Consider the following 10,053-nt stretch of genomic DNA (forward strand, 5'->3'; position numbering starts at 1 on the left):
TTGATTTCCCATGATTTCCTATGATTTGGTCAATCCACAGTTTCCCACGATTTCCCATGATTTCCCACGATTTGACCAATCTGTAATTTCCCATGATTTGTTCAATCCATGATTTGCCAGGATTTCCCATTATTTGGCCATCCCATGATTTCCCACGATTTGGGATTCAATTGTATTTAACTGTATACATTTAACTTGTGTTAGTTTAAATTTAAGTGGCATTAAATATTGTTTAATTGCATTAACTTTAAATTGTATGAATTTAAAGAATTCAGGTTGCATTCATTTGTCTTTACTTGCATTAGTTTTAAATGGTATGAATTTAAACTTGTATTGTGTTAAACTGTATTTTATTGTATGAATTCGAGTTGCATTAGTTTAAATGGCATTGTCAAAAAATTAGTTACAATTAGTTAAAATTAGTTCAAATTATTGTCAAAAAATTAGTTCCATTAGTTTAAATGGAACAGCCAAAAATTCCCGGGAGAAACAAGAAAATTTCAAAGGAAACCAAATTGCCAGGAGAAAAAAACCGAATTTCCAGGAGAAAAAAACTAATTTAGAGGAAAAAAATCCAAATTCCCCCATGAATGGCCCCTTGGATCCTCTGGTGTTTCGTCTCCATCCCTTGGCTTTATCGAAATCGGTCGAAATCCGCTTTTCCCGGGCGTTTCCAGGTGTTTTCCAGGTGTTTTCCAGGTGTTTTCCAGATGTTTTCCCTTCCCGAACACCCCGCTGACAGAGCCCGCCACACCGCCGTAAAGCGCGGCGCCACCGCGTCGCAACCCCTCCCGCCACACCGCCGTAAAGCACAGCGGCGGCGCCATTCCCGGCATTCCCCGCGCCGCCCTCAGCCGCCGCCGCTCCGGTGAGTCCCGGGATTGGGAGGGGCGGGGGGATCGCAGCGGGACCGGGATGGGCCGGGAGAGCCCCGGGAGAGCCCCGGGAGAGCCCCGGGAGGGGCCGGGATCGCCCTGAGCCGCCGTGCCGCCCGCAGGTCCCGGATCGCCCCGCGCCCGGCAGAGGAAATGGTGAGGGAATGGCTGCTCCCCCCCATCGGCGGGAATGGAACAGGCCGGGCCTGGGACATTCCCCCCACCTCCCAGTGCATCCCAGTGCATCCCAGTGACCTCCCAGTGCATCCCAGTTACCTCCTAGTGCTCCCATTGCATCCCAGTGACCTCCCAGTGCATCCCAGTGACCTCCCAGTGCATCCAAGTGCATCCCAGTGACATCCCAGTGCTCCCAGTAACTTCCCAGTCCCTCCTAGTGTATCCCAGCCCCCTCCCAGTACATCCCAGTCCACTCCCAGTAGCTCCCAGTGCCCACCAGTAACTGCCCAGTCCCTCCCAGTCACATCCCAGTAAACTCTGAGTCCTTCCCAGTATCCCCCAGTGCTGACCAGTAACTTCCCAGGACATCCCAGTTCCTTCCCAGTGCCCCCAATGCCCACAAACCAATTCCCAGTCCTTCCCAGTCACATCCCAGTAACCTCCCAGTCCTTCCCAGTCCATCCCAATGCTTCCCAGCCCCTCCCAGTCCATCCCAGTAACCTCCCAGTCCTTCCCAGTCCATCCCAATGCATACCAGTAACTGCCCAGTCCCTCCCAGTCACATCCCAGTAACCTACCAGTCCTTCCCAGTATCCTCCCAGTGACAACCAGTAACTGCTCAGTACCTTGCCAGTCCCTCCCAGTGCCCTCTGAGTCCATCCCAGTAACCTCCCAGTCCTTCCCAGTGTCCTCCAGTGCACACCAGTAACTTCCCAGTCCCTCCCAGTTTATCCCAATCCCCTCCCAGTCCCTCCCAGTTCCCACAAACCATTTCCCAGTACATCCCAGTTGCCACCAGCCCCTCCCAGTGACCCCCAGTGGCTCCCAGTCCCTCCCAGTAACTTCCCAGTTCCTCCCAGTGCCCTCAAACCCCTTCCCAGTCCATCCCAGTTGCCACCAGTGCCTTCCCAGTAACCTCCCAGTATATCCCAGTGTCATCCCAGTCCCCTCCCAGTCCCTTCCAGTGCCCACAAACCATTTCCCAGTACATCCCAGTTGCCACCAGTCCCTCCCAGTGTCTCCAAGTAACATCCCAGTGCTCCCAGTATCCCCCAGCACCCTCCCAGTTCCTCCCAGTTCATCCCAGTGCCCTCCCAGTGGCTCCCAGTGCCCACCAGTAACTGCCCAGGAACTTCCCAGTCCATCCCAGTTTATCCCAATCCCATCCCAGTTCTCCCCCAGTGCCCACCAGTAATTTCCCAGTCCCTCCCAGTGCCAGCCAGTAACTGCCTAGTAATTTCCCAGTCCCTCCCAGTACATCCCAGTCCATTCCCAGTATCCTCCCAGTGCCAACCAGTAACTTCCCAGTACATCCCAGTTCCTTCCCAGTACCCCCAGTATCCACAAACCAATTCTCAGTCCCTCCCAGTCCATCCCAGTAACCTCCCAGTCCACTCCAGTGTCCTCCCAGTGCCAACCAGTAATCTCCCAGTCCTTCCCAGTTTGTCCCAGTTCCCTCCCAGTTTATCCCAATCCCCTCCCAGTCCCTCCCAGTTTATCCCAATCCCCTCCCAGTGCTCCCAGTCCATCCCAGTTCCTCTCCCAGCACAGCCAGCTCAAGCTCCGCCCCCCTGATGCTGCGTCGTGCTGACAGCGGGAGGAGAAACTGAGGCACTACTGGGAGGCCATGGGCACCTTACTGGGGGTACTGGGATATACTGGGACATACTGGGAGGGACTAGGAATGGACTGGGAGGGACTGGGACAAACTGGGATGGACTGGGGCAAACTGGGAAGGACTGGGAGGGAGTTAATGGGGTTTAAAGGGAGGGAAAAGAAAAATGGGGATTTGGGGTTACTGGTTTATACTGGGAGGGAACTGGTTTGGTACTGGGAGGGACTGGGAGTTTCTGGTTTGAACTGGGAGGGTCACTGGGCCATACTGGGAGGTCAGTGGGAGTTCCTGGGATGGACTGGGAAGTCCCTGGGAGGCTTACTGGTTTATACTGGGAGGGAACTGGGATTTGCTGTGGCTATAGTGGTTCATACTGGTTTATACTGGTTTGAACTGGTCTACACTGGTTTTCTACTGGTTTAAACTGGGATTTCCCTGCACAGCAGTGGGTGCCACCCACCCAGGTGCTTTTCCTGATTTAAACTGGGATTTACTGGTTTATACTGGGTAGACCTGATGCCCTAAATTCCCCATATTCACAGTAACTTCCCAGTCCCTCCCAGTAACTTCCCAGTCCCTCCCAGTGCCCTCAAACCCCTTCCCAGTGCCCTCCCAATTGCGACCAGTGCCCTCCCAGTCACATCCCAGTGCTCCCAGTAACCTCCCAGTCTGCTCCCAGTGCCCACCAGTAACTGCCCAGTAACGTTCCAGTTCCCCTCCAGTCCATTCCAGTCCCTCCCAGTTCCTTCCCAGTCCCTCTCAATCTCCTCCCAGTACATCCCAGTTCATCCCAATGCCTCCCAGTGCCAACCAGTAACTGCCCAGTAACTTCCCAGTCACTCCTAGTTTATCCCAATCCACTCCCAGTCACATCCCAGTTCCCTCCCAGTACATCCCAGTTCCCTCCCAGTACATCCCAGTTCTCTCCCAGTACATCCCAGTCCACTCACAGTAGCTCCAAGTGCCGACCAGTAACTGCCCAGTAAGTTCCCAGTTCTTTCCTAGTCTCTCCCAGTTTATCCCAGTTTGTCCCAATCCCCTTCCAGTCCCTCACAGTCTCTCCCAGTTTATCCCAGTCCTTCTCAGTGCCCATCAGTAACTGCCCAGTAACTTCCCAGTGCTCCCAGTTTATCCCAACCCCCTCCCAGTTTATCCCAGTTCCCTGCCAGTGCATCCAAGTTCCTCCCAGTCCCCACAAATCCCTTCCCAGTTCACCTCAGTGCTCCCAGTCCATTCCAGTAACTTCCCAGTGCCCTCAAACCCCTTCCCAGTCCATCCCAGTTGCCACCAGTGTCTTCCCAGTAACCTCCCAGTATATCCCAGTGTCATCCCAGTCCCCTCCCAGTCCCTTCCAGTGCCCACAAACCATTTCCCAGTACATCCCAGTTCCCACCAGTCCCTCCCAGTGTCTCCAAGTAACATCCCAGTGCTCCCAGTATCCCTCAGCGCCCTCCCAGTTCCTCCCAGTGCCCACCAGTAACTGTCCAGGAACTTCCCAGTCCATCCCAGTTTATCCCAATCCCATCCCAGTTCTCCCCCAGTGCCCACCAGTAACTTCCCAATCCCTCCCAGTGCCAGCCAGTAACTGCCTAGTAATTTCCCAGTCCTTCCCAGTACATCCCAGTCCATTCCCAGTATCCTCCCAGTGCCAACCAGTAACTTCCCAGTCCATCCCAGGTCCTTCCCAGTACCCCCAGTATCCACAAACCAATTTCCAGTCTCTCCCAGTTCCATGCCAGTGTCCTCCCAGTCCATGCCAGTGTCCTCCCAGTCCATCCCAGTAACCTCCCAGTCCTTCCTAGTATCCTCCCAGTCCAACCAGTAATCTCCCAGTCCTTCCCAGTCTGTCCCAGTTCCCTCCCAGTTTATCCCAATCCCCTCCCTGTCACTCCCAGGGCCCACCAGTAACTGCCCAGTAACGTTCCAGTTCCCTTTCAGTCCATCCCAGTCCCTCCCAGTTCCTTCCCAGTCCCTCTCAATCTCCTCCCAGTACATCCCAGTTCATCCCACTGCCTCCCAGTGCCAACCAGTAACTGCCCAGTAACTTCCCAGTACTCCCACTTTATCCCAATCCCCTCCCAGTACATCCCAGTTCCCTCCCAGTACATCCCAGTCCACTCACAGTGCTCCCAGTGCCGACTAGTAACTGCCCAGTAACTTCCAGTTCTTTCCTAGTCTCTCCCAGTTTATCCCAGTTTGTCCCAATCCCCTCCCAGTCCCTCACAGTCTCTTCCAGTTTATCCCAGTCCTTCTCAGTTCCCACCAGTAACTGCCCAGTAACTTCCCAGTGCTCTCAGATTATCCCAACCCCCTCCCAGTTTATCCCAGTTCCCTCCCAGTGCATCCCAGTTCCTCCCAGTCCCCACAAATCCCTTCCCAGTTCACCCCCTGTGCTCCCAGTCCATCCCAGTTCCCTCCCAGTGGTTCCCAGTGAACCCCCAGTGCCCACCAGTGCCTTCCCAGTCCATCCCAGTCCCTCCCAGTGCCCTCAAACCCCTTCCCGGTCCATCCCAGTTGCCACCAGTGCCTTCCCAGCAACCTCCCAGTATATCCCAGTGTCATCCCACTCCTTTCCAATGCCCACAAACCATTTCCCCCAGCACCCTCCCAGTTTGTCCCAGTTCCTCCCAGTGCCCACCAGTAACTGCCCAGGAACTTCCCAGTCCATCCCAGTTTATCCCAATGCCATCCCAGTTCTCCCCCAGTGCCCACCAGTAACTTCCCAGTCCCTCCCAGCGCCAGCCAGTAACTGCCTAGTAATTTCCCAGTCCCTCCCAGTACATCCCAGTCCATTCCCAGTATCCTCCCAATGCCAATGAATAACTTCCCAGTACATCCCAGTTCCTTCCCAGTATCCACAAACCAATTCCCAGTCCCTCTCAGTCCATCCCAGTAACCTCCCAGTCCACTCCCATTGCTCCCAGTGCACACCAGTCCTGCCCAGTAAGATCCCAGTTCCATCCCAGTCTCTCCCAGTCCATCCCAGTGTCCTCCCAGTCCCTCCCAGTGCTCCCAGTCCATCCCAGTTCCTCTCCCAGCACAGCCAGCTCAAGCTCCGCCCCCCTGATGCTGCGTCGTGCTGACAGCGGGAGGAGAAACTGAGGCACTACTGGGAGGCCATGGGCACCTTACTGGGGGTACTGGGATATACTGGGACAAACTGGGAGGGACTGGGACAAACTGGGAGGGACTGGGAGGGAGTTAATGGGGTTTAAAGAGAGGGAAAAGGGGAGAAATGGGATTTTGGGGTTACTGGTTTATACTGGGAGGGAACTGGTTTGGTACTGGGAGGGACTGGGAGTTACTGGATTGAACTGGGAGGGTCACTGGGCCATACTGGGAGGTCAATGGGAGTTCCTGGGATGGACTGGGAAGTCCCTGGGAGGCTTACTGGTTTATACGGGGAGGGAACTGGGATTTACTGGGGCTATACTGATTCATACTGGTTTATACAGGTTTGAACTGTTCTATACTGATTTCTACTGGTTTAAATTGGGATTTCCCTGCACAGCAGGGGGTGCCACCCACCCAGGTGCTTTTCCTGATTTAAACTGGGATTTACTGTTTTATACTGGTTTATAGTCGGTAGACCTGATGCCCTAAACGCCCCATTCACTTTAACAGGTAGACCTGGTGTTGTGATCCAAATATTAAGGTTCTTTGGAAATAGCTCTGCCTGAATTAAGGTGCAAATGAGACCATATGCCAGTCAATAGTATGAGTTTTATTTAAACATAAATATGAGAGAGAAAGTGAAGAAGAGAGAAAAGGAGAAGTAGGAAGAGAGGTGGGGGGACAGAAAGAGAGTGACAGAGACAGAATAAAGAAAATATCACCATCCATGGATCCCAACAATGTTGCATTGATCCTCTCCAGCTGCTCTTCTCAGTGGTGATGGTCCCCTGAAAGCACAGAATGCCATGGGTTAATATGGACTCAGGCCAGGTGGCAATGTCCAGGCATGTCCCCCCGGGGCAGGGGGCAGTCTCTAGCAGCAGACTCTGCTTGCATCACCTGCACTCCTGTGGTGCAAGGCCTAGCATTTGGGGGTCTTTGATGGATTGTGACTCCCCCTCAGTTGCCTCTCACGTGAAAGTCTCGTGGATGTGGCTTGTGGGGTTGGGGGTTCCACAGCTGGACAGTTTGTGTAATGGAGGATGTGTGTTTATTGCCTCTGACCAGAGGTTTCACCATGCACCCCAACCTCCTCCACCTCGGCTGGAGGTGAGCTGTGCTCACAGAAACCTGGCTTCTGTGAGCTGTGCTCTGCCCTCACTCCAAACTCAGCCAGGGATGATTCTCAGAGCAGCTGGTGGCTTTGGCCTTTGTGGATGCATTCCTTTCCCTCAGCCTGAGATGACTGAACAATAGGTTTCCCTTTATCTAATCTCAGCAGTTTGACTTTCAGTCCAAAGTCCCAGTCAGGTATCTTCAGGGAGGCTTCTTTGATTGTAGCTTCTTTATACAGTTTTTGTTCTAATGATCAAAACTTTATATCAATGTTTGAGGCATGAACTATTTCAGTCTCTGACAAATGGGGACCCCCAGAGGGGGGACCACCAAGAGCTCTGGCAGCCTGGAGAGAGAGACGGGAGAAAGGATCCCTGGGACCCCCAAAACCCCAGGCTTCCCTCAGCAGGACTCCAGAGAGAGGAGACCCCTAGAGTGGGGAACTTGGCGAGGGGGAACACCTGGGATTCCTGGGACCCCTGGTAGTGTGGGGAGAGTGGGGATGCTGGAGAGGGGAACCCACAGTACACACAGGACTCCAAGCAACCCAGATGGGGGAAACCAAGAAGCCCAAAGTGGACAGACCAGAGACAGGGAACTGCTAGGAGTGTTTTTGGTGCTGAATTGTTGTGATCTGGAGTGTTTTGTGGACCTCAGGTCCACGGCTTCTAGAGATGCAATCGGAAAGGGTGACCTTCAAACTCAATGTAGTCACCCTTTGTTTTCCCTCAAACCAGGATTTCCCATTCTCAGACCTTGGCTGGATGGAGGAGAAGGCTGTGAGGAAGAGGAAGATGCCCCAGGACAGCCAGGCAGGTGAGGAGGAAGTCACTGCCCCTTTCCCCCTCTCTTCTCCTCCATCTCCCAGCCCAGAATTGCCCCAGGCTGCAGAACAACCCTGCTGCTGACTCTGTTCTGCTGGGGATGGATTGGGAGAATCTCCTTCCCCTTCCCTCTGGAACAGAGGCAAATCCCAAATCCTCTCCTTGTGTTTCCTCCCCCAGGCAATGAGCTGGGAATGGAGACCATGGAGGACAAATCCTCCCTGAAGAACCTCATGGAAGAGGCCATTTTGAGCAACTCCATGGTGCAGGAATCCAATGGGGAGGAAAAGCCCTGGAGATCTCACACGAGGAGAGGCTCCAAACTGAGCCCAGGGTGCTGTGAGGAGAAAAGACCCACCCTGTGCCAGGAAATTGGCCAGCAATCGAGCCAGAACTATGAGCAGGTGGCCCATGAGCAGCTTCACACCAGGGAGAAGCCCTACAAGTGCTTGGAATGTGAAAAGAGCTTCAGGACAAGCTCTCTCCTTATCCGCCACCAGATGATCCACACTGGGGAACGGCCCTACAAGTGTGGGGAATGTGGGATGAGTTTCACCAGGAGATCCCGTCTGATCATCCACCGGAGGATCCACACTGGGGAACGGCCATATGAGTGTGGGGAATGTGGGAAGAGCTTCAACCAGATCTCCCACCTGATCCGCCACCAGATGATCCACACTGGGGAGAGGCCCTATGAGTGTGGGGAATGTGGGAAGAGCTTCATCACGAGCTCCTGCCTGATCATCCACCAGAGGATCCACACTGGGGAGAGGCCATATGAGTGTGGGGAATGTGGGAAGAGCTTCAGAGACAACTCCACCCTGATTGTCCACCAGAAGATCCATACTGGGGAGAGGCCCTACAAGTGTCCCGAGTGTGGGAAGAGGTTTCAGACCAGCTCAGCTCTCCTCATCCATGAGCGGATCCATACTGGAGAGAGGCCCTACAAGTGTCCCGAGTGTGGGAAGAGGTTTCAGACCAGCTCCAGCCTCCTCCTCCATGAGCGGATTCACACTGAGGAGAGGCCCTTCCGCTGCCCTGACTGTGGGAAAGGCTTCAGGCAAAACTCCCACCTCGTCACCCACCGGCGCATCCACACTGGGGAGAGACCCTATGAGTGTTCCGAGTGTGGGAAGAGGTTTCAGAGCAGCTCAGCTCTCCTCCTGCACCAGCTGATTCACTCAGAGGAGAGGCCTTTCCGCTGCCCTGACTGCAGGGAGGGCTTCAAGCACAACTCCACCCTCATCACCCACCGGCGCATCCACACCGGGGAGAGACCCTATGAGTGTGGGGAATGTGGGAAGAGCTTCAGCCAGAGCTCTCACCTGATCATCCACCAGAGGATCCACACTGGGGAGAGGCCCTATGAGTGTCCCGAGTGTGGGAAGAGCTTCACCCAGAGCTCTGGCTTGACCCAACACCAACGGAGCCACCAACGGAGCCACCAGTAAGAGAAGCCCTGCACAAGCCCCAGCTGCAGGAAGAGCTTTGTCTTCTGCTCCAGCCTTATTACCTAAAGCCTCATGGTTTTTCTGCTATTTTGGAGGGGTGTTTGGTGTTCAGGAGCTATTCTGGATGATTTGGTGCTTCTGGGGTATTTGGTACAGTTTCTTCCAGAATTTTGTTTTTGAAAAGCCAAGAGGGTTCATCCATTATCTCAAAACTACTCAATTCCACTGGAATGTACTCAATCTTACCCCAAAATGGCTCAATCCCTGCCCAAAAATCCCTGTTCAAAACCACAGTTTTCCAGCAAAAATTGTGTCAGTTGAGCAGGCCTGAACAAAGCCTCAGCATAGGCAGGCCTCAGTAAAGATCCTAGTAAAGTGTCATGAGAAGCTAAAACCTGGGAACACAGCTGTGTGTTTCTAGGCTGTGAGAAGAATGTTATGAGATAAGATAGGGAGTCAGAAGTGTTATGAGAAAAGAATAAGGGAGTCATCAGGAAGAACCCTGATTATGTGAGAACAGACTGCAGATACGTGTGTAACTATAATTAGAAACATCTGTAACAGTATATAAGTTTCTCGTTTGGTGAAACAAAGTGGAGCTTGCTTTATGACCCACACTGGGCCGTGTCGCTTGCTCTCTCTTGCTGCTCGTCAAATGGTGACCCCGACGTGATACAGAGACACAGATAGCAGGACTTAGCACCCTGCTCCGAGAAGCGACGACCACGGACACTGGCTGCAGAGTTTACAGCCCTGCTCCAGACAGCGGTGAGAACGGAGAGGTACCGGAGCGGCACCGGTGAGCCAAGGTCATCGCCCCTGCTAGGAGGGTGATCCGAGGGCTCGGGCCGAACAAGACCCGCTTCCGTAAGGGCTATAAC

At 53.6% G+C, this 10,053-nt stretch overlaps 1 protein-coding gene across 3 annotated transcripts; it reads left to right on the forward strand.

Moving 5' to 3' along the window:
- Nucleotides 1–827: 827 nt before the first annotated feature.
- On the forward strand, nucleotides 828–9,246 carry LOC146421163 (uncharacterized). Of its 3 annotated transcripts, none has more exons than XM_085047582.1 (3): nucleotides 828–1,031; nucleotides 7,635–7,713; nucleotides 7,902–9,246. In XM_085047582.1, the coding sequence occupies exons 1-3, from the start codon at nucleotides 1,029–1,031 to the stop codon at nucleotides 9,170–9,172; spliced, it is 1,353 nt and encodes a 450-aa protein (XP_084903708.1). In that variant the 5' UTR covers nucleotides 828–1,028; the 3' UTR covers nucleotides 9,173–9,246. The 3 variants fall into 3 exon arrangements, with proteins under 3 accessions (XP_084903708.1, XP_084903709.1, XP_084903707.1); XM_085047583.1 differs by having other exon boundaries at nucleotides 832–868; XM_085047581.1 differs by lacking the exon at nucleotides 828–1,031 and having other exon boundaries at nucleotides 7,571–7,713.
- Nucleotides 9,247–10,053: the final 807 nt, after the last annotated feature.

The sequence above is a fragment of the Lichenostomus cassidix genome, unplaced genomic scaffold, assembly GCF_008360975.1.
Source record: "Lichenostomus cassidix isolate B80296 unplaced genomic scaffold, HeHo_3.0 HiC_scaffold_43, whole genome shotgun sequence".
Classification (NCBI taxonomy): Eukaryota; Metazoa; Chordata; class Aves; order Passeriformes; family Meliphagidae; genus Lichenostomus; species Lichenostomus cassidix.

Bases quoted from the DNA above. Each gene is read 5' to 3' on its own strand.
- LOC146421163 (XM_085047581.1), top strand. From the start codon at position 7,572: ATGCAATCGGAAAGGGTGACCTTCAAACTCAATGTAGTCACCCTTTGT. The intron at 7,714-7,901 runs GTGAGGAGGAAG...TTCCTCCCCCAG, and splicing joins GCCCCAGGACAGCCAGGCAG to GCAATGAGCTGGGAATGGAG.